Genomic DNA, 25,173 nt, shown 5'->3' on the forward strand with positions numbered 1-25,173 from the left:
ATGGAAACCTAGTATAATGGGTAAATTTAAATCAAAAGGTTACCCAATGCTATAATGGGTAAATTTTTCAAAGTACAATGTCCTAATAAAAAATAATTTGAAAGTACATTGCTGTAATAAGAAAAACTGAAAGTACAATGCTATAATAAAGAAATTTATGAAAGTAGATTGCTATTTTATGCATTTTGCCCTATATTATATTAAAAGGTAGGAGTTTCCATTATTCTTTAACTTTTAATAGGTATAATTAATTAAAAATATTGTACAAGTTCTTAAAACTTACAACCTTATACGAATCTTCCATCAAATCATTTTCAATTTTAAAATTACATTTTATATCTTTATAATTAGTTATTTGATTTACTTTATATTCTTTACTTTTTCATTTTTTATTTTACACCTTTATGAAATAATCATAACTAATCGTCTCGTCAATATTTTTGGATTGAGCTCAATATTGAATATTTTTAGATTTAATAATTCTATTAAATATCATGAATATCTACGAATTAATTTGTTTTATATCCATACATTTTCATTTTTTTACCATATGAAAAAATGCATAATCATATATTAATTAAATACATTAAAAATGTGTTTTCTTCATTTAATACACATTATACCATTATTAATTGTTTGTAATTGGTTATAATACAGTCACATACTGCTAGAAAAACTGCTCTCATAAATAGAGTGAAAGGCCTCATTGTTATCGTCTTGTAATACATGACTGAGGTCATGCAAACTAAGAAGAAGGATAATCTGATAAATAATCCTGCATTTTGAGGTATCTTTTAAAATATTTATTTTCATGGACTATCTTTATCTGTTTTTTACAAAAAAAGTTACCGTATTTCTCATTTCAGAAAGTTTTGATTTTCTAATTTCCTCTTTGCTTGTGGGTTTTATATGATATGGATTCGGCACGTGATTTGCAAGTAAATACTGAATATGAAGAATGTCAGTTTTAACTTTCAATCTCTTATTGTTATCATATTGGAGATGTTACTCTTTCTCTTAAAAGAGACGGATTATTATGGAAATTGATCCAATGTTTTTTGCAATGTTAGGGGCTGTTTGTTTTTAATAAAAAAGCTCTTAATGTCCTCTTAAGATTGAATCGGTCAGACATAAGAGGATTCAATGTGTTTGTTTTTTTTTTTTTTTCCAATTAAGAGCTTAAAAGCTCTTTATTAGGTCTGAAAATTTCAGTGGTTGAGAAACCTCTTATTACCTCTTATTTCAAATCGTCGCCTACCTACTCTGATCTCTTTGCACTCGATTTCTCTGGATCAACTCTTCTGTCTCGATCTCTCATCTCTCAACTTTGTCAATTGTCGATCCATATCAACTCTCGATCTCTCATCTTCAAAGTTCAGATTTCATACGCAAAAAACAAACAGTCTGACTGATTCAGATTTCAGACTTCAGCACCACCTCTTAAAAATCAGAAGTGAATTCAGACTTCAGACTTCAGCACCTCTCAAAAAACAAACGTCACCTTAGTTTTCTCATGTTATATTTCACTTGTTTTTATTGGTCTTTGAATCGAATGTTTTTGGCAATGTTAGTTTTCCCATGATATATTTCACTTGGTTTTATTGGTCTTTAATTTCTAAAGTGTGCATTGAACTTTATATTAAGACTATGTTTGCCAAATTAGTTGATAGTTGATAAGCTAATTGATAAATGAATTACGTTTGACAAAAACTATCTGATGAGCTAGATGAAAAATATAAAATGACCAAAAAACATCTTAAAAAACTAGTCAATTATAAATTTTTAAAACATACTTAAAATAATTTCCTAATGAAATAATATGTTAATTAATACAAAAAAGTACTAAAGAAAATTAATTAATATATGTTAATTAAAAGAATTTTAAATTGATTTATATATATATTATAAATTTTGAATTTGTTAAGACAAACTTTAGAAAGAAATCTACATTAACTTATGATTTTAAATAACCATTACATATGATGTAAATAAAAATAAAATTAGTCAACCTCATATATTATAATTAATTAATATTTTTTCAAAAAAAATATAATTAGATATTTTATTAAATTTATTTACTACAATTTTATCATCTATGAAACAAAGTAAGTAATATTTTTTATTTTTATGTAACTTCCATGAATATTTTTATAACTATTTGTTTATTTTTTAATAATTAAATTTATTGATTAATAGTTTAAAAAATAATAATATAAAAATAATTTATATGATCAGTAATAATTATAAGTAATTAATATTAATGTATGATTGAAAGTAGTTAATAATCGAATTTAATATTTATTAATATTAGTAATAAATAATTTTTATTAATATTTTATGAATAATTAATAGTAAAGCAAAAATAGTAATTAAGCTTATAATGGTAAATGTGATAATAAGCTCTTAAAAAGCTATTCGAATTAGTATATCAATAAACTAGCTTATGTCTATCTAAAGATGTACCGAACAAATAAGATAGCTTATTTTTTCCAAACAATACCTAAACTAATTTAGTTGATGTTTGCTTGAATTTTTCTAACTAAGGGGCCGTTTACCAAAAACTTATCCGGTAAGTGCTTATCGGTAAAAATTCAACACTATTATTTACTTACTGGGTAAGATTTTAGTCCACCGAAATGGTACCATATGCAACAATTTACACGATAAGCTCTTATCGTGGTAAGAGTCGTTGCCCTCACTTATCGGGTAAGACTCTTGGTTCTTGTCTCGCTCTTACCGGGTTTGTTTTTTGGTCTTAGCCATATTCATCCGGTATGGTAATGTGACTTGGTAAGCGCTTACTTGGGTAAGCGTTTGGTAAACGGCCCCTAATAGTTCATGGTATAATTATTAGCAGCATAACTTTTGAGGCTATTTGTAAGCCTCTATCATGTATAAAAATGTTGCGTAATCCAAGAAATGGAGGTACATCTTTATATTTTTATACATTACTTCACTAAGAAGAAACTAAATACGTAAGAAAAATCAAATACTACATTACAAAATTTCGTATGGACCCATGCATACCACAAGCTTTAACGTAGTGTCATACATGAGCCTTGAGCCACAACGGCTGCTGTGTTGAGCCTTTTAGAGCATTGGTTTCTATTTATTATCATTCTTAGATTTGATTATTAAAGGTCTTTTATTGCGGAACATCAATCAATCTATGTGGTAAATCATCTTTTTAATACGAAGCCATATTTTTCCAGATTAATGTTCCATATTGCTTTTCGTTAGAATAAATCAGACTTAATTTTCATAAATAGTTTCTGTATGGAACATGAGAGTCCAATTGATTTGCTTCATTTTGCGATCCGTTTATCTTTTTGAAATATTCTGGTACTCAATAATTTTTTATCAAAACAGATATAGTTTTTGAGTATGCTTACCTTATTTTTATTCAAACATAAAATTTGCATTTTATTTTCAATTAATACGATGTGAAAATTACAAACCACTAATTAATGCATAAGTTGATCTTTAAAATACAAGAACAACAAACGCTTTGGGTTAAAAACATTATTTCAAAACCTTTGACCAACTGAACATTTTTTAACTTTGAATTTATAAATCATATGATTTATGATTTAAAATCACAACAAACTATAAAATTAGCATTGAAAGGGACGGAGAATAAAACAAAATTTGAAACAATATCTCCTTTTCGGGTTGTCGGGTTCATAATAAAAATGATTTGCGCGGCATCACGTGCGAGTACGTTACTAGTATATATATATATATATATATATATATATATATATACTATATTATAAAGCATTTGACAAAAAAAATTAAAAACCATTCTTTATGCATCAAATACTGTTTATTAATACATATTACTTAAAATTTGAGATTACAAGTAAATTGTGCGTAAGTACATCTTATTAAAGCTTAATGTTTGAATTCGTATAACTAACTGGGGATAAACATAATCAAATAGAGGATAAACATCTCATTTTAAAATATAAAATATAATTAGGATAATTATCGAGTTCTAACAAAATAATTAATTATTATCTTTATAAGAAAAATTATATTATTAAACCAAATATAACTTACTTCATTATTGAATCTAAATTAAATTATAATATAAAAATTGAATTAAAAAATTACACAAAAATGTGGAATTTTAAATAGTTAATTTTGATACTAATATCGATATATTTTTGTCAAATTTTTATGATATATTTAAATTTATATTTTATTCAAAAATAAAAACATCATTGTTTTTTTCAAAATCACATAAGACCATTTATAACATCGATTGAGATAAAGAATAAAATAAAATATTAAAATCAAGATGTATCTCGCTGCATTGCACGAGTACCCTTATAGTATATACTAAAATTTACCAAAAATTAAATTTAAATAACTGAAACCAAGAGTAAATAAGAAAAACATTGCATAAAATTTAAATAGTACGACATTATCAAAATTAAATTACAGATATTAGGGATTTCATTTTTTCTTTTTTCCAATTAACTCATCGTCTGTTTGATAGTAAACTATATCACCAACGTCACTAACAAAATGGTCTTGTTGAATGCTTCTCAACAAGTTATCTATCAAATGTATAGGTATTAATCCTGATTTTTTAGGCTCTCGGTAGTACTTCCCAAGCACTGGTTTAGCTGCTTTCGTCTGCACGAGCCATACAATACACAGTCATTTAACAATCAGACTTGCATATTACATGAATACGTACTAATAAAAAACTGTTGTCCATCATTCTCTTTCCCACCAATCACATGAATACACATAAGATTTTTATTTAACTAGTGTTCACATTCTCTCTTTAACGATGTATATTCATGTGATTGATGGACATGAACGGACTGTAGAATCTTGTGACAACATATTTCTATTCAATACTTACTGCTTCGATTAAATGATAATGTGGGATTTGAGGGAAGAGATGATGGATGACATGAGTGCCAATATCATGGTGGATGTTGTTGAATAATCCATAGTCGCGATCTACGGTTGTAAGCCCTCCCCTTAAATAACTCCATTCCTGCTCAAATATCGGTAAATGAACATGGCCATATGAGTGGATACCGTCACTATCAAAGATCTCGGGTGTGATGGTCAATCTATCTATCCCGATATATGGATAGATGTATGATCCAGCATGCCCATTTGTAAAATAAAAAACCAAATTCCATTCTCCCCCGACTCCATGTACGAATAAAGTGGTAAAGGGGTAGTAATRTAATAAATCATATAGAATCAATGGATTCGTGGTAAAATCCCTGTAGAAAAATTTAAACGCGTGTAAAGAAAAACACGTCATTAGTTGCTTCAAAAAAACTTATATTGTACAATTCAACAACGCATCTATAAACAATACCTTGCCACGATACCAAGGAAGCTTCTGCTCATAACCATGATGATGCAAATACGTTACTATATCCAGCCATGCTATAAAAATCTGTAAATCACAATATTTTAAAAAATATCAGTCTCGAATGTAAAAAAATTAAAAATATAACTGTAGGTCATATTCAATAAAGGGTAATCAACAAATGTGTAGTAAATGCTAAGCATAAGAGATGCATTTTGAATGGTCCAATACATTTTTTGTTTTAGACATTCAATTTTTGCCGCATAAAATCTTTTAACGGAAAAACATCCTAGAAAAATGACGTGGGTACAAAAAACCGATCAGGGTATCTTGGATCGCGAAGAAACATATTGATGCACATCATTCTGTTGGCATTTTTTTTATAAATTCTGTCCACGTGGCGATCATAAACGAATAACCATTTGATTTTGATTTTAAAACAAAGAAACTCAAATTCAAGGAGGAATAAAAATCCCCTTGTGGCCACAGAGGTTCAAATGTCGTGACTCTGAGCTATCTGCAAAGCAAGTGGTCGTCCTGAAATTAGTCGGCTTGTATAGCAGGTTAATAGAAAAAAAAAAACAAAGAAACTAACCAAATAAGGAATGCCATAGAGGTTGAACAAGAGGAGTGGACCTATGAGATTGACCAAGTAGAAGAGCAAAGCAACCATCATTCCCCAACATATTGTAGAGGTCACAATATAATGCCTCTCATTTGGTGAGAATAAATCACTGTACGGATTAAAATGCGACCCCTTTTTTCCTGGACTTCTTTTAAACTGTAAAAAAACAATCTGTTAAAAACATCATCCAGTAACAGTTATACAAGTCAATAACGCACCCGAACGGGTTGTTCTCACCAGATATAGCGGATATGCAAACATCGGAAAAGGGATTTTAAATCTGAAAAACTTTGTACTCGAATCTAAACTCTTGTAAGTCTTCTCAGGTATCTGAAATTATAAAAATTTTATTATCAATAATACTGTAACGACTGTCCTGAAAATTTATTATCAATAATACTGTAACGACTGTCCTGAAAATAACAGTCTCGTTTATCTTCATGTAAGATGTAAGACTGCATACATCTTGTTCTATTCAGACTCTGTTCTATGTGAAATTTACTAGATCTGTTTGGTTTGCTTTGACTTTTTTAGAATTACCGTAAATTTATCAGGGACGTTCTAATACTTTTGGAGACCCTGCTACATTCAAAACTTTTGATTGCATTGCATAAATGAGATGACAGAGAATATATGTTATGAATAACAATGTGCTAAACCTAAAAATGATTAACAATCTGAAACTAAAACCTAAACCATTAATGATTTGAACATAAAACCAAATAATTAATGATTTAAACCTAAATAATTTCGGATATAGTTTTACACAGGTCAATAAAAAGACCCTAAACACATGTAAATTTGGGTCCCAAAATTTCGGATGCTCTGTTCAAAATCTCATATTTAACATGTCAAGTGACGACACTGAAATTTATTTGGTTTTGAAAATGTGTGAAACTTTGAATGCAAAAAAGAAAAAAAACAAGTTTACCGGAACCCATGATTCGTCCTTCTCAACATGTCCGTGATTCTGATGGTGAGTTCTATGACTAATCCTCCTGTAAAGAGTTGTACATCGTGCATTAAAAACTTGTACATTGTACCAAGAACAATTAGGAAAGAAGGGTAGAAGTGTAATTTCGGAAGGTACCAGCCATGGTAGGGAACAAGAATTGCAGAATGCAAAAGATGGCCCACAATGTGATTAAGAGTGGGACTGTCCGAAAAGCTTCCATGTCCACTGTAAAAAAACATTGCCAGAATCATGAGTACAAGTTTCTAATGCATGATTGGTCTAGAAATAGCGTAAACTGTACTGGAAGAAGTAAAAAGAACAAATTAAATTAAATAAGCCCTTAAACTTTCATATCTTTTTCATTTATACCCCTCAATAAAATCCATGTTTTAATTTTCATAAAAATATTATTTTTTTAAAAATAAATTTGTCATTTAATTACCAAATGAATATATTATTTACATGTAAGTTATGTTTTTCATCCTTATGGTTTGTCAAAAATACGATTTTTCTCCCTATGATTTAGAAATTGTCTTTTCAACCTTATGGTTTGTAATTTATTGTTATTTTTGTTTTTATAATTTATAATTTATTGTTGTTTCAATCACCGTGGTTTATAATTCTTTACTGTTTTGGTTCCTTATACTTAAAGGTAGAAAATAATCCATAGACGAAAATAATAATAAATTGCAAACCATATGGACTAAAACTGTCATTTCTAAACCACAGGTAAAAATCTTAAATATTAACAAGCCATAGGGACGAAAAATGTAATTTACTTTAAATTCTATTTAATTTATTTATTATAATATATTTTTTTAAAAAGGATATAAAGAAATGTACCAATCATGACCAAGAACAAAGATGGCCCAAAACATTGTGCCCTGAGCAGCCCAATAGAGTGGCCAGAAAGCCCAAGTAAGGTTGTTGAGGTAGACAGCCATGGCAACCAAGGACGAAATGACCAAAATGTCCCTGAAGACATAGGTGAATGACCTCCATGGATTCTTGACCCAACAATGCTTAGGAATGGCATCTCTGATCTGAGCCACCCTGAAAGGAGGAGGGGCAGAAGGGTCAAAATCCACCTCACCACCATCTTCACCTCCATTAACGACACCCTCTTCCTCTTCTTGAACCTTTCTCCCATCTGCAGGTGGAACAGCCATCCCCACACACCTTTTCTTCCCTTTGCTTTGCCCCCTCTGTTTTCATTCAGGGGTAGTTTAGGAAACTAAAATAAACGGCAAGTTTGATGATAAATTTAATGATAACGATCTAAAAGATACATAAAACAATAAAGAAATCAAATATTTATGGAAAAAGATACGGGGAAGAGTTACTGGAATCGTGTATGAACATGATATCAGGGTTTTTGATCTGTCAGAATTTGTGGATCTGTAAATGATGACAAATTCGAAACTTTTCGTTTGATCTAAAATTTTTGTATTATACCCGTGAGGTAAAGCGTGTAAGAAGACTGTAAAAGATGTTGTGATATATGAAACAAAATATCAGATCATAGAAGAAGATACAGATGACAAAGATCGGTTTGAAAACAACTGATACCACAATGACGCAATTAAAAAACACAGAGAAACAAACTAAAGAACGTAAATGGAGAGAGAGAAAAATCACCTTGTTTTACAGTTCTTCTCGATTTCGAAACTGATTTGTTGCTAAAAGATCAGCATGGTTATGCCTAAACGGAAGAAGAAAAGAAAGTAATCACGAGAAATCATATACGAAAAATTGCAAAACATTTAAAGAGAAGCGATCACATACGTTCTTCTTACCTCTTACAAAGAGATGGAAAGAGGCGTAATTGAGATTCAAATGTAAATAAGAAAAACATAAAAATCAGATGAAATCAGATGAGAACCAGCATAAATAATTTTGTGATGAAAAGAGGAGATAGAAATGTTTTTTAAGAGGGGCTGATTGTTTTGCGAAGATCGAACTAAATATAAGGAGAGGTTATAAACTTCAGAAAAAGTAAACACATGTATTATATTTTTCGGTCAGAGCCATAAATTGATGCATTTTTTCTCAAATGGAAAGTAAAAGATCTGAAAAGATCTTTTATTTAATAATTTATCTGTATTTGTTAAAAAAACATGACCAAAATACTGACTTACTCGTATATATGGTTATTTTGTCCGACCACTAATCTTAAAACATGACATATTGCGACAATAATTTTTTCTAAGCATGTGGTTATTCTCACGATATCAGATATCTGTATTTTTTATATGTATTTTTTCTAAGGAAGTTTGTGGGTTGGGTTGTAAACTTCTCTATACTTCAAGGGTGGAGATTGTAATTTGGTGGATTAATGAGAATTCTCCTCTCATTTGGGGTTCTAGGAGTGAAAATGCATGCTCCTATTAAACGATTCTTAAAGAGGTGAAGAAGTGGTGTTGGAATCAGGGGTGGACCCGTTTTAATCGGGTTATCATTTTGTTCATTTGTTGTAGTGTAAAAATTTATAGGGTTATGACAGGTGTTATCGTATCATTTTGTTTTGTGTGATCATATATATTTTGAAACTACAATGGTTACACAAGTTTTCAATAATAGAGTTGGTTTGCATGACTTTTCTCCCTACGATCCCTTTTGTGTTATTTTTCTTAGTTTTTTTTAATTTTAATTTCAAATTTATTATGTTTGTAAAAAAATTACAATAAAGGACTTGAATACATAACTTCACATATGAAATAAAAAAACTAACCAAAAGACCAATAATTTAATAATAAATGTGACTTACAATCATTTTGGAGGTTCATTGTTTTGGTTTTATGTTTGGGATAACCTCTGATTCGAGTTTAAGGATTGGAAATCAAATTTTCATGCTTGAATGAGGATCATCAGACGCAACTTGGGGTCAGGTAGGCGGCGACAGTGAGTGGAGCGACTTGTGTCGCGAGCCAAGGTAAAAGCCACTGTTTCGTACATTTTCCGACTTTTTCAATTCTCGTGGTGGTTCCAGTTTGGGGTATTGTTTAAGGGTTATACAAGGGGATTACTCTGATAATTATAAGAGTTTAACACCTTTCTTAGCCCGATTAATTAAGGCGTTCGTTTTGGGATTTCCTAGCCATTAGAGCTCTTTGTGGAGTGTCGGGCTGCAAGTGAATTCTCTTGAACTATTTTACTAAAAGTGTAAATGGGGTTCTATGTGACATTTAAATCATTGAATATTGATCCTATGATTGCAGTTCCTTGCATTTTGTACATCAGTTGTCATGAATTCTCGTTGAGACATGGGTTACGTGGTCAGTTGTCAGTCGAACTTGCACAACGAGAGTAGGGTACCATGGGACAACTAAGATCCCATGGGAGTGAATATTCCTTTGTCCCTTGAATGCATTTCTTGTACACAACAGACTAACATCTACTAGGGGCCATAAATGATAAGTCACGGGTAAATGACAGGTGTGTTTACAAACATTATGCATTGTTCCATGTGGGATATAGTCGCTTGCATATGAAATTGGTGAGATTGGTTATATATTTGCGTGTATAGTTCAGCTAGCCTATTAGGCGCTGTGTAAGAGCTCTATGCTATCTATATAACTCTTCTATTTCAAGACTGTATAGAAAAGAATTGATTAGTCCTTTCGGTCTAATCCTCTATCAAAACTAAAACATTTTCCAGATAAGTATTAAATTCAGAGTTCTTCCAAAGGGAAAGGGGAACTGTGATTCTCAACTTAGAGATGACTCCAGTTGATTAACTTGATGTTATAAAACAAATTCATATTTATAGAAGTTCGTTGTTAGAAAAATATTGATATTATAACATTTATCATGGTGAAATAATAATTTGTTGAGAGAAGGAAAAAAAAACTCATACTTAAAAAACAACCTTATTTTATTTATAAGAAAATATCCTTATAAAGATTGTATTATTTCAATTTTTTTTATTAACCTGGATATCTAACCCCGCTATGTGAGCCGACTAATCTCAGGACGACTACCTGGTTGCAGATAGTCCGAAGTCACCGCATTTGAACATCTGTGGCCACAAGGGGATTTTTATTCCTCATTGGATTTGAACCTGGGGCCTCCAAGTACTTTTGACCTTTGGAGTCAAACTCAAACCAACCAGGTGCCACCCTTGTGGTTCAATCTTTAGAATGTAGTTAATGAGTTGGTAGTAAATAAGAATAATATTTACAAAACAAAATAAAAAAATAGGTGGATCTAATGTATAAATTGAAGATAGAAAATTAATATAATGATTCTTTAAAAATGTTTGGAATTTATGAAACATTTAGTCATATAATAAGTATTCGATGCTTATCTTGTATTTGAATGTGTTTATTAGTTACTTGGGCACATGATGCCAGAAAGGATTCTGGATTTGACTCCTGAAGAGATAACAAGCACAAAAAGACAAATGGAGAATGTGAAAATAAAGGAGAAAGCTCTGTTTGATTGCGAACGTGGTGGGCCACCACCGACCAGTTCAAGTGTGGTCGTTGCCAAGAAAAGAAGTTTAACGATTTTTGTTTCTGGTCTTTAAATGTAAAACATTTGAAAGTTTTATGTATGCAATAATAAATTATAGACTTGAGTTTTAAAAAATATGGAATATATATTTTATAATATAGTAACATACAAATATTTTAAAGAATATTAAGTTCGGGAAGTCAAAGCACCAAGATCTCCTTACCATTTCTAGGGTCTGCTTGGTCTTTCTAGGTTTTCGCTAAAACCTAGCAAGTAAGGGCCGTTTACCTAAATGCTTACCCGGTAAGTGCTTAACATTAGGAATCAACACTATAATTTATTTTATTGGGTAAGATTGTAGTACATCAAAACGTATCATATACAACAATTTACCTGGTAAGCGCTTACCTGTGCAAGAGTCGTCACCTTCACTTACCGGGTAAGACTCTCCATCCTTATCATTGCCCTTACTGGATAAGATTCTTGGCCCTTGCCATGTTCATCGAGTGATGAAAATTACCCGGTAAGTACTTACCAGATAAGCGTTTAGTAAACAGCCCTCTAAGTTTAAAATGCTTTGTAAAACTAGATCCATGTCAAGATGTTTACTTTGATTTCATTTCAAGCTTTATTATAAGTATTATCTCATTATTTGATGATTTGGTCATATACCCTCATTTGGAAGACATTTTGTGCATTTTGAAGGAAGTCATCGTTTGGGAACACAAGTCTACTCCTTTATATGATTAAAACTTTTATTTGGAAAGTGTTATATGAAACTTGGTAGAAAGTCTTGGGATTTCTGTATGATTAGTATTTTTTGGAATTGTTGACCTAATTTGTGGTCACTGTAATTGTTAGCCTTATTCCAATATGAGATTTGGGGTATATCTCCCTTTTTGGAATAAATGAATATCCCCATTAGACAATATATGAATGGGTGAACTTCCAAGTAGGCGTTATGAGGGTGGAGTCGTGAGATACTACTCAGAAGGGTGGGCACTAAAAACCACATTGTTGAGGTGCTACCTTGGAGGTAGGCACTAAGTGTGTGTGAGCCTTGAGATGTTATTCGTAGAAAGACACTAAGGTCAACCGACTCTTGAGGTGAAACTTGCTAATAGGTCGTTATGGCACTTAGACACTGTGGCTCGAAGTGTTATATGACTACGTTTGATGAGTGACATGCTTTTGTGTTCTCGCCACTCTCAATGGGTATGGGTCTCCCCTGTTGTTTCCAAAGAAATGGTATGCATGGATTGCAAATGGGACTAAACAGTTATTTATGACTGTTTGTGTTGTGTTCACACTCACTAGGTTTTTTTTGCTTAACTCTTGTTTCTTGTCGGCATGTATCTCAAGTTCAAGTGATGGGTTACTAAGCAGTTTGACCGGCCAATTATGGATAGCTTGTTGGGGAGCATTTGGGATGCCATGTTTTGGCATAGTTTTTTGATGGTTTGCATGACACCTAATTGTAAATAATTAGATTAGGAGGTTGTTAGCTTCAAACCCATTTATTTACAAATGTAATTAACGAGTGTATAATGATTCCCCTTTTTGGGTAAAGCTCGTATTTTGATATTATGTAAAGCCCAAAATTTTCTATTGTTTATCTTAAGATTTGACCTTGTATTCTGACCACAGGTCATTTTTTTTATCAAAACCATTTAAAATTATAAGTGGTATTTCTTGTCGGGCTCGAAATCTGGAGAAAGAAGTGAAATCGCACGAAAATAATGGTCCCAGTGACTTGGCGTGCGACTAAGTCGCTGCTCATGTCGCGAGATACGTTGTATATTTTGATGAAATACTAGGGCAGCCGGCGACGCGACCTAATTTACGGGTCAGGTCACGTGATGGTCCATCTGCACGTTTTTAAGGCTGATATTGACGTTCTCTCCTCATTTCTTTATTAACTCTTTTCTCTCTTGTTTTAATTCCTTCCCTCTTCATCTATTGCACATTTAGGAGCATTTATTGCACTTTTCCAACCATTCTAAGAGGTTTAATCATCATTTAAGCCAGGATTCAAAGCTAGGGCTCAAGATTCAAGCTATCACTGCATCTTCAAAGGTTTTCACGATTTCTAGGTTTTCATGAAAACCTAGCATTTTGAGTTCATCTTACACTTTTATAAAACTATATACGTGTTAAAATGATGTATTTTACTTCCTCTAAGTTTCCATTTCAAATATTTTACATTTGATTGATTTTGGACTAACTAGGTCAAATTTGGGATTTCAGGGATTTTATGTATTTTGACAAAGGGAAATGATTTTACATACATGAGAGGTGATTAATCCAAAATTTGATGAGCTTTGAAACCTAAACTTGTAATGTTCATATCTTTGATTTTATGGGTAAAATGTGGATTTACCCACTTGAGGGCTATTTGTATACAGAAGTTGATGTATCGGGTATGGTTTGACATATCTAGAAGGTTATATACTTTAGACTATAATGTAATGAATTCATAGGCATAGAAGTCGGTTTATTTGATATGTATGGGATGATAAATCCCTATTTGTAAGTAGAAATAGGCATTGGGTCTACATAGGCATTATGTGTGGACTCTTGGAGTCGGGCATATTATATTGACCAATATAATGTAATTTCTAAGTGCACGAGCTTAATTTGGATTTTGGAGATCTCAAGATATAGACCTAATATGGCTGAACTTGGTGATTCCACAAACAAAAGATTTGTAGTAGTTGAGCTTGTTAACTCATTAAACTATAGACTTGGAGTGGTTGAGCTTAATGATTGGTTATCCTTAAGAATATGCTTATATAACATAGTAATGTGGTTTACTTCTGTGTTTCGTCACTGACAATGGTAAATCGGATCTCTCCCGTCATCATAAGATGTTTTATGCCCTTCCAAGGGTGAACTCGATTTAAATGCATGAACTGATTTGATTAAAGCTATATTTTCAATTTTAATATTTTATAGCCTACTTTAGTCTATAACTGTTTGAACTCACTAAGCGCTAAAGCTAACACTTTTTTTAAATAACATTTTATCAAGATATCGTAGCGACCACAAATGTCTTCCAAAAGATGGTAACCCCATAAACGCCTCTACTGACAAACGTCGCTCAACTCAAACGTCCTGCGATTTAACTTTTTATTTATTTATAAGTATTTCAACTATGCATTTCTATCTCTTGCCTCTCACATAAACTTCGTGTTGCTTTTATGCTTTACCCATTTGCATTTGCGTTATCCGTTTAATTGGCCCCACATAGGATTGAAAGAAACTTAGAACTTGTTGATAACCTATTAATGTAGTTTCAAATAGAAAATGTTTGATTCTCCCTTAGAAACTCTTGGTGTTGCTATTTTAGCCCTTTTAGTGTTCGTTTATCAGCCGTTGACTAGGCAGGTGTTTATCAGGTTGAAGTTACCACCCTCATTTACCTTACTTAGTAAGATTTCCCGCCATCGTACTTGATAAGTATCAAGTGGGTACGAGTCACCACTCTCACTTACCTGGTAAGAGTCACCATCCTATTTACCAGGTAAGATTCTTAGTTTGTCATCTTTCTTGCTGGGTAATCATATTTTGTCATGCTCACTTGATAACATAAGTGAACCGATAAGCGCTTTATCTATTAGCATTAAGCAAACGCCCTTTAATAAGGTTTAAATCATATGCTGCCAAAAAATGTTCGAATTGAAGCGCTCTTAGAGTTTATGGATTATATGCAATTGGTGCTCCCTCTAATCCTCAATCTTGGCTCCACTCTTGAACGTGTCTGATAGAAGAGGTATTCAGTCCCTTATAAGACGATCTTTGTTCCTCTCCGCAACCGATGCAGGATCTTACAATCCACCCCCTTGAGAGTTCAACATCCTCACTTGCACCAGTTCGGTTCCCGACTTTAATACCATCTATAACATTCCACGGCAACCGTCTTCTTGTACCGACCAAAATTGGCTTCAAGGGTTAGATTTCTCGTTCTTTGTTTTCACACAAAGTTTGAAAAACTATCTTGTCTCTTTCTTGCTAAAACTATGAGTTTTTCATCCATATATGAGGTTTGTAGGTTGCATCGGGCAAAACCAGCTTTATTTCCAACAACCGATGTATCTTACTCGTAATTGTTCTAACGTTACTTTTTTTCGACCCCAATACAAGATAATTATTTTAGACAATTAAATCAATACACAAAGAATCGTACATATTTCACATATAATATGATCTAAAAAAACCCCGGCAACATACATCAGATAAACTGAATAAAAGATTAACAAGAAAAACTAATAATTAATAATCTTGTTCATTCAACATCTAACGTGATTTTAAAAAAGAAAACGCTCCAAAAACATTAAACAAGCTACTGGAGTCAAAACACGACAAACAATTGAATGCGTTAAATCAAAATCGGTAATCAACGTATATGTTTTAACAAAGCAGTGAATAACATCAAAATAGACAATAATCAGTGGTGCTTTGATGACAACCGACCAATTCTAAAACACTATAACATCTTCATAAAAAAATGAAATATTACGATATTATATCTAATGTTATTTTCTTTAAAGATTGTCTCTACGTTGTAATAGATTGACCTGCAATAACACCTACAGCTTCTCCCAATTGGACCATGTCGTCATGAGCTGGACTCCGACCATAACGTAATTAACAAATCCAAGATAAGCCCCTACAAGTAAAGGGGTTCGAATAGAGATTGGTTGTGTTCTAAAAGTTATGAATCTATCGACAAGTCCAACCACATTATCTTGATTTCTAGTAGCAATGCATCGCGGACCCATATATATATCATCTGCTAATACACGCTTAATTAATGTTTGGGTAAAATCTTGTCTGTCATCATCCAATTTCAAGGACTTATTATTCAAAAACCATTAATTTATACAAAATTTGATGAAAACCATGAAGGAATCGATGTTTTTTTGTTGTTTAAAAGCAAAAAAGAAGGCTTGGTATGTGGTTGGCAAGTCGCAACATATACATACACACATGTATATGTATATGTATATGTATATGTATATGTATATGTATATGTATATACATGAACAGATGCATGTATTGAGGTGGGGATATCGAGAAAGAAATAATAATACAAGAAACTGATTTCTTTTCCTCTTTTTTCCTTTTGTGAAGTATCATCAATTGGCTATTTCTTACTTGGCCACAACGTTTCGCAAATTCCTAATATATCTCAAAAATCAAAATATTTGGGTTTTAAAGAATCGATTTCGGTGGAAATACTAAAACCCTCCACCAAACACGTTCAAACTGGGGATCAAGACGCTAAATTTTTCTCTCAAGCTTCCAAAACCTCATCAATGGCAGATGGCATTGAAGCGGCAGGACTGATTTCTGAGCGATCAAGAAAACGCAAGAGACTCGGCTCGATTCCGAAGCTTCTGACAAACCAAAAAGTGGAAGTAATGTCTTCCCCATTTCAAGCTATTTTCTTATCTTTTTCATCATCCTTTCGATTTCTGGGTATATTGATCATCATACAGCGGAATCTGCGTGTTTTTTCATTTGGGTTTTGCTTAACATCTTGTTTTCTTTGGGGTTTTTAATTCGGTTTTGCTTTATTTTTGTGTTCATCACTTGTTTGACTGATTGCATGGTTTGATTTCGCCTGCATTGTGTTCTTATCTGTTGTTCATTTTCTTGATTGTTTGAGGGTTCTGATCAGTGGTCGATGTAATGATCAATTGAGGGGTTCTTCCAAGCGGATTGTTAATTAGTTTGATTTCAATTGATAACTATTTCTTTACTTGGTATGAATTCAATCGGGAAAGCCATCTCACTCTAATTACTGTGATGCTGAATTTGGGGTTTTATGTCTGATTCAGTTCACGACTTCAAAAATGTAATTACATTCTAAATTAATGGATAAAATGCTAACAAATTTAGGGGTTCTTAATTTATTTTCTATTTTTGGCTCTGTGATTCCATGCAATGTAACTCTATGCATCAACACTTGCTTTTTAGCTAGAAATTTTGTCTGTTTAATTACGAAAATTATTTCAGGTCAGAAGTATTGAAGAGGGGTTCGAAGGCTCATGGCATTGTGGAACTGTGATCGATGCTAAAACTCAGATTTGTGTGGTCAAATACGATCACATTTTACTTGATGATGGTTCGGATAAATTTGTTGACTCTATCCCAGTTACATCCATGGTCAATGGCAAATTTCCTTCTAAGTTGCGTAATTATCGTGGCAGAATAAGGCCGCTGCCCCCTAAGTTTAACTGTAACGGAAATTGTCTTCACTACGGACAGTGTGTGGATGTGTTTCATCAGGATGCGTGGTGGGAAGGTGTCATTTTTGACCATGATGACATGTCTGATAAACGTTCGGTTTTCTTTCCAGATGTTGGTGATGAACTTAGAGTATCAATCGAGAACCTAAGGTTTACTCGGGATTGGAATGCAGCTTCTGATGAATGGAAGCTTCGTGGGGATTGGATTTTTCTTGAGGTTCTTGAGGAACTGGAGCTAGAAAAATGGCCACTTTTCATATCTGTGAAACAAATTTGGTACGAAGCGAGGATAAAGAAGCGTTTTTTGAAGGAAATGAAGGAGTGGACGTGTCAAATGAGGGAAATTTGGAAAGAAACCGTTAAGGAGGTGATCATAGATAATTTCAAGTTGACAATGGCTGAGTTTTTTGGTAGATTGCAGCAGGGAGGCCACATCTTGGATATAAACAAGCGTTTTCTTGATTCAATGGTAGATATCGAACCATCTTTCTTTGAATCTCTTGCAGCTGAACCTTTTGATCCAAATCATGTAGCTTTGGAAGAGGAGCTTGATGACAACGATGACGATGATGCTGGTCCCCCTGGATTTTCGAATTTAGCGAGTACTAAATCTGAAAATGAAGTTCTTAGCAGTCGTTCTGAAGATATCTGTTATCAGTGGACTCAAATGAGTGATTTATGTGTGGCTGAACGTGATCTAGTTCTTGAACCCGAGTGTTGTCCTGATTCAATCTTTCAATACAATGAGTACACTAAGGGTCCTTCTAAGCCTCCAGGATCTTTGATAGTGAAAGTTAGACAACATTTGTTGTATTTAGGGTGGAAAATTGAGCTCAAACGAGATCCCTTTGGCTCAAAAAAATCGGAAAGCATTAGATATCGTTACACTAGCCCTGGCAGAAAGCATTATTTTTCACTTACTGTTCTCTGTGCGGATTTATGCAACTGTTCATCGGAATATACTTCTTTGGGATCATATAAACCACCACCACGAGATTTACTGGAGGTTGAACCTGAATACTGTCCACAGGCCGTGGTTGACTACTATTCAGTGATGTTAGAAGGAAATTCTGAATTCAAGAAGAAAGATATCGGGTTTAGGGATATGCAGAGTCGAGCAAGGAAACATCTTCTTGCCGTTGGATGGGTAATGTCGTTTGCTGATGAGTTGTGTAAACGGTTTGTGTACCTCTCACCAAGCGGAAAAAAGTGTTATTCTCTTCGGCAAGCATGCAACCATTATATTTTGGAAAGTTTTGGTCACGGGTCCTATAACGCTTCTGAGATAAACGTGAGCGAGCAAAGTGAAGGAGAAAGTCGAAGCGAGCATGTGAAAAAGGGTAAAAACCAAGGGGTCGGGAAACTCATAATCAAGAAAAAGGACGGTGTTTTGTGTATAGAAGCAGCTCCTTCCTTGTCATCAACAAAGCGGGCGGTGAAGAAAAATGGATCGTTATTGAACTCAATAGACGAAGAAAACGGAAATTCTTCGACAATAACCCGTGTATTAAGGTCGAGCAAAAGGGCTCGTGAAGAGATTTCTCCAATGCACCAAACCCCACGAACCGTTTTGTCTTGGTTGATGGATAATAATGTCATTGTACCGAGATCAAAAGTGCAATACCGATGTCGGAAAGACGGCCATACGATGAAAGAAGGTCGAGTAACTCGTGATGGGATAAAATGCAGCTGTTGTCAAACGGTTTTTAGTGTCTCCAAGTTTGAATCTCATGCTGGAAGCACTTATCGACGACCTTCAGCTAACATATTTCTTGAAGATGGAAGGTCTTTACTAGACTGCCAATTGCAAATTAAAGGCGATCAAAATGCAAGATTGTGCATGGCGGAACCTCGTAGATTAAAGGGTAGTCGGCGTCAAATAATAAACGACAATGATTACATATGCTCCGTTTGTCATTATGGCGGGGAATTAGTTTTGTGTGATCAATGTCCATCCTCATTTCACACACATTGCTTAGGACTAAAGGTAAGCATTCTCTATTCTTTAAGGGTGCGTTTGGTACACAAACAAAACTGAACGGCATAGGACTAGATGCAGGGTTTTAATTAGACATGGGTAGTTTAGTAATTTACAATCATGTCCATCTTTCTTATCTTTGTTCCATCTATTTTCGTGGGACAGAAAAGTTGCATTGTTGTCCCGTCCCAATCTAATGTCGCGTCAAAGGGCAACAGGTTGTTGTTCTGTTACGTCATGTCATGTCCAGTGTACCAAACGCACCATAAACACTTTTTTAATACGAAACTTGGAGTTTATATTCATGGGTGCTATTGGTTTTGTTTGTTTAGGAGGTCCCGGATGGTGATTGGTTCTGCCCTTCGTGTTGTTGCCGAATTTGTAACCAGAACAAATATGGTTCTGATTGTGAACAAACTACAGACAGTAACGTTCTAAGTTGTGAACAGTGTGAAAGAAGATGTATGTAGGCTCAAATTTCTTCATGGTTTGTTGCATTAAACTTGTAATTCTGCTAATTTGTGTGCAAATTTTTTGCAGATCATATCGGATGCTTAAAAGGGAAAGAAGGTTTCATGAAGCTGGAGAGTTATCCTCCCGTAAATTGGTTCTGTTGTCTGAGATGTAAAGAGGTATATATAGTTATCATTAAGTTCCAGTTAAGCCAATTTTCTGTTCCGTCTGTTGCAAAATCGTTGCAGCATTTCCATCAACTTTTCCAATTTTGGCGAAGTTTCAAACTGAAGTTACCTGTTTGTCCATTATCTTGACGTTAATGATGTTTGGATTTGGTTCACAAGATTCTCCTTGTTCCCATTTTGTTATTCTTGAACGATATTTTAGTCATTTCACTAGGTTCGTTTGGTTTGGTTTACACAGATATATGCATTGTCGTTATCACTTGGGGCAAAGTGCATACATTGTACCTTCCCTAGATCTCATTTCACATGGGATTTATTGGGTTCGTTTGGTTTGGTTTACACATATATATGCATCAAAAACACGATATTTACATGTTTCACCAATTTGCGTACATTTATGATTGTTGCTGAGATTCTTGTTATATCTCGTGAATTTTGAGTAATGCATATAAATTCAGGCTCCATATCCGATATAAATCACAATATCTGATTAACGGACATGCTCATGACACTTTTGCAGATATTTATGGGCATAAACAAGCTTTTGGGAAAGCCGATTCCAGTGGGGAGGGATGATTTGACATGGACTATTTTGAAACACAAGAAACCCGAAGGCACCAATCATGATATGGAGGAATTGACCGAGAGCTATAGCAAGCTGAATATTGCTATTAGCGTGATGCACGAATGTTTTGAGCCAGTTAAAGAACCACGCACCCAGAGAGATATAGTTGAAGATGTTATTTTTTGTAGATGGTGAGATTAAGTTTTCCGTTCTATGTCTATTTATGTTGAGTTTTCTTTTTGGTACCACGTTTAATATTACCAAAATCTAGTTTAACTTGTGGTAGTTATGTAAAATTCACCGTAGGTCGGAGCTTAACCGTTTGAACTTTAAGGGATTCTATACCGTTCTTCTCGAGAAAGACGATGAGCTAGTTTCAGCGGCTACAATAAGGTAAAACCGAGCTAGGTTATCTGTATCTGCCTCTATTTGTATGTTATTGCTTACTCTTAGGCCTTAGCCAACTTTTCAAAACTCTTTCGTATCTTACTCTCTCTTTGTCACGCTTTTAACAAGTCTGGGGGTGTTAATAGAAACAGTCGCTCTACTCTTCGGGGCAGACATCTTACCCTCCCCGTACCCAACCTCCGTGTGGGATTTATTGAGTTCATTTCATTTGGCTCGTTGTATGACATATTTATCATTTATAATTGCTGCAATTTTCAAGGATATATGGAGAAAAGGTAGCAGAACTCCCGCTCATTGGTACAAGGTTCCGGTACCGTAGATGTGGAATGTGCCATGCTCTTATGAACGAGCTTGAAAAGGTTAAATCTTGTTTAAACCGATAAATTTGTTCTAAATGAGAAACTAACTCCCCCTTATATTATTCGTTTCTTTGATTAATGTTTCTATCTTTGGCTTATCCAGATGCTCGTGGAATTAGGAGTGGAGAGATTAGTTTTGCCTGCCGTCCCGAGTGTGCTACACACTTGGACCTCATCATTTGGGTTCTCCCTGATGACCGAATCGGAGAAATTGAACTTTTTGGGCTACACTTTTCTTGATTTTCAGGGCACTCAAATGTGCCAAAAACGGTTAGTGAGGGCTCTACCATCTGCGGAATCAAGCATATCGAGAGGTGTGCTTTCTGTAACGAGCCTGTTTACTATGCAGGGATTCATAAGCAAACTAAATCGTATATATTGATGCAGGGAATAATTTTGCGGCTATTAATGGTAGCAATGCCGCAGATTTAGAGGGTATCAGTGCTGTTACTGAAGTATCTCAAGCAGAAAGATTTGAGGAGACTGTGATAGTTAATCAATGTTCCTTAGAGTATGTCTCTAAACCCGTTTCCTCTAATCCGAGTTCTTGCAAGTGAAAATTTAAACCACATGCTTAATTTCGTTCGTTGAATTGGTTGCATAGTTAGCTAGTTATCCAAAGACAAATATTAAGGGAATCTTCTTTGAGTCACTTTTCTTTGTTATAAATGTCAAAGTTAGGGGTGTATTTGAGTTAACCGAGCCTGATCTTGTTTGAGTCAAAGCTTGGCTCGTGAAACAATTGATGGGCTTGTTCTCAACCCATGGGTTTCCGAGCTTGAAAACTCAGGTTTGGGCTTGGCTCATGTATGCTTGGTTTCTTTAGGCTCGTATTGGCTCCGTTCATACAGACTGTATTATGTGTACTCGTATAAGTGAGTTGCTTTTTGCTTTTAACCTTCGTTTTTAGTTCAAATTGTGAAATTTCGTATTATTTTGGTAAAAGAAAGCCAAATAGTGTTGGTATCAGTATTATAGAGGTCAGGTCTGCATACATCTTACGCCTCAAACCCCACCTGAGGGTGGGATATACTGTGCTCGTGATTTTTCTGACCGCCGTGATTTTTTCTAGAACTGCTGGAGGCAACCAGAACAACAACGATGGCAGTAGCGCGGCTCCTCTAGAAGTCTCGGTAACTTCCATTGATTTTCATTCACGGTTGATTGGTTGCTTTTACGATTGCTGTTTGACAGACTTTTGATATGTAGGCGAAGCCACCAACTCAGATCGAATGTCAAAGTGAAATAAGTGTAGAGTGTTCCATGGAAGCATCAAACCGGAAGGAAGAGGAAAACAATGGGAATAACGGGCATCTGAAATGCTACCAACGGAGGAAAATAGTTGCTTGCGGGAGCTGACTCGTGTTTTGGGTTGGGAAAAAATCGTAAATAGCAGCAGGAGCAGCAGCAGCAGCAGCAGAAGGTTTCCGATTCGACTTTTGGCTTAACAAGAGTAAGTTGGTGATTAAGGTGTTCTATTATTAGATGTAAAGTAGGAAAGTTTATTACTATAGCAGTTTGTGTAAAGTATGAGCTAGTTCTTCGTAGTAGATTCTGCCCGTAAAGCCCCGAATTTTGCTGTATTTTTTTCTGTTGGATTTGTTGGTGCTTGCTACGATCGGCATGAAAGTAATTAAAAGGAACAGAAGTTTGTGTTTGATGTCCAAGATACAGAATTTTCTTGTAGTTATACGGGTTCGAGTCGTAATCCTAGGTGTGGTCTCGAGTGGGTTGGACCGTAGCATGATCAGGGTGCGGTTATGCTCGTCCCTAGCACCTTGTTTGCACTCGGCCCCTGGAAATGCACTTGGGTTGGCATTGTGGAATGTGGATGTGTTGATCCGTTTGTGCGTATTTCGATTAATTCTGCGGGGTTGAAGTTAACGGTCGGAGAAATCTCCAGTGAATCTAAGGAGACTCGAACTGGTGATCTGTACGAAGAAAATTGTACGTCTTACGAGCTATTAAGATTTTCTTTTCTTGATTGTTTTTATAGGGTTTTAAAACGAATTTTCTTTAACTTATACCTTACTTGTATACACTGAAGTTATAGATGAACTATAATTCATATAAGGTTATGTAATTATCTGTAAATTATATAATTATCTTAAAATTTAATATAATTATATATATTTACAGATAACATCTTATAATTATCTTAATTATATTTTAATATATATTTTTATAATTATCCTTTAAAAATAATCTATATATATACTATATTATAAAGTATTTGACAAAAACTCTTAAAAACTACTTTTTATGCATAAAGTACTGTTTATTAATGCATGTTACTTAAAACTTAATATTACAAGTAGATTGTGCGTAAGTATAACTTATTAAAGCTCAATATCTGAATTCGTGTAACTAACTGCAGATAAACATAATCAAATACATAATAAACATCTCATTTTGAATATAAAAAATCTAAAATATGTTTAGGATAACCATTGAGTTCTAACAGAATGCTGAATTATTATCTTTATAAAATGTTATATTATTAAACTAAAAATAAATTATTTCATTATTAAACTTAAATTAAATTATAATAATTTTTTTTAAAGAAATTATATAAAAAATAGAACTTTTATATTTTTTTTCAAAATTTAATGATATTTCTAAATTTATATTTTATTCAAAAATAAAATCATTATTATTTTTTTAAAAAAACATAAAATCATATTATAACATCGACATAGACAAATAATAAAATAGAACATTACAATCGAGATGTATCTCGCTGCATTGTGCGAATACCCTTCTATTTATTTTATAATCAACATGATTTAATCTGGGTTACTGAAAATAGAGGCTAACGTATTCCTTATATGTGATTCTATAGATTTACACTTATTGACAATATTCCTATGTCACACGTATCGTAGGTATATAATAATTTATAATTTTCATAAATATTTTATCTATTATTTATAATTACAAATATAAAATATTAATATTTAAAAAGTGCCTTTGACATCCCTTCTTTGATAGCAAGTTTGATATATATACTTGCCTTTGTCTATGTTTTGGTTTATGCCATTTTCAGTTTTAACTTTTCTTTTTTCTTTTTTCTTTTTTAATAGAAAAAGTTTATTTAAATATAATATTTATATTAAATTATAAATTAATTTATATACAAACCCATGCCTTTGGTTGGGTTGTGAGCCATGAATAAGTAAATAAGTAGAAGGTGTGATTCTTTTTACAATCGTACCCTTTTGTCTAGCAAAAGTGAAACCACAGAATTATCGTTTATTACAATTTACGACCTCATAATAATATATATTTTTATAAAAAATTAACTTAAAAAACATCATGTTCTTTTAAAGTTTATATATAGAGAGACTTGCGATCATGTGAGATCAGCTTGTTTTTATGAGACCATATATTTTACATTTGAAACTTCACAACAAAAAACTATGAATGTAACATTTTTACAGTGTTTTTGCTGTGAATGTTCGGCTTCAAATGTAAAAAAAGTGGTCTCACGTGAACTTACTCCTATATATATAACCAATATGGATCCTTTTAGTTGTAAAGTATAAATTTTCATGTCTAATTTTTTGTTTTAAAATTAATTCAATTG

The 25,173-nt window shown here is 33.3% G+C and overlaps 2 protein-coding genes across 2 annotated transcripts; one reads left to right on the forward strand and one right to left on the reverse strand.

Annotated features, from left to right (window-relative positions):
- Nucleotides 1–4,461: 4,461 nt before the first annotated feature.
- On the reverse strand, nucleotides 4,462–8,593 carry LOC112506819 (omega-3 fatty acid desaturase, endoplasmic reticulum-like). The gene is made up of 9 exons (XM_025111102.1): nucleotides 8,566–8,593; nucleotides 7,771–8,132; nucleotides 7,063–7,152; nucleotides 6,904–6,970; nucleotides 6,210–6,302; nucleotides 5,943–6,128; nucleotides 5,354–5,434; nucleotides 4,880–5,017; nucleotides 4,462–4,644 (listed from the first exon to the last, which is right to left on the reverse strand). Exons 2-9 carry the CDS (start codon nucleotides 8,094–8,096, stop codon nucleotides 4,462–4,464), a joined length of 1,164 nt encoding a protein of 387 aa, XP_024966870.1. The 5' UTR covers nucleotides 8,097–8,132; nucleotides 8,566–8,593.
- An 8,107-nt stretch (nucleotides 8,594–16,700) lies between these two features.
- On the forward strand, nucleotides 16,701–23,202 carry LOC112505857. The gene is made up of 11 exons (XM_025109903.1): nucleotides 16,701–16,802; nucleotides 17,404–19,623; nucleotides 19,947–20,076; nucleotides 20,155–20,246; nucleotides 20,776–21,011; nucleotides 21,127–21,213; nucleotides 21,488–21,587; nucleotides 21,691–21,901; nucleotides 21,975–22,098; nucleotides 22,660–22,720; nucleotides 22,797–23,202. Exons 1-11 carry the CDS (start codon nucleotides 16,701–16,703, stop codon nucleotides 22,944–22,946), a joined length of 3,513 nt encoding a protein of 1,170 aa, XP_024965671.1. The 3' UTR covers nucleotides 22,947–23,202.
- Nucleotides 23,203–25,173: the final 1,971 nt, after the last annotated feature.

The sequence above is a fragment of the Cynara cardunculus genome (assembly GCF_001531365.2).
Source record: "Cynara cardunculus var. scolymus isolate 2C chromosome LG 2, CcrdV1, whole genome shotgun sequence".
Lineage (NCBI taxonomy): Eukaryota > Viridiplantae > Streptophyta > Magnoliopsida > Asterales > Asteraceae > Cynara > Cynara cardunculus.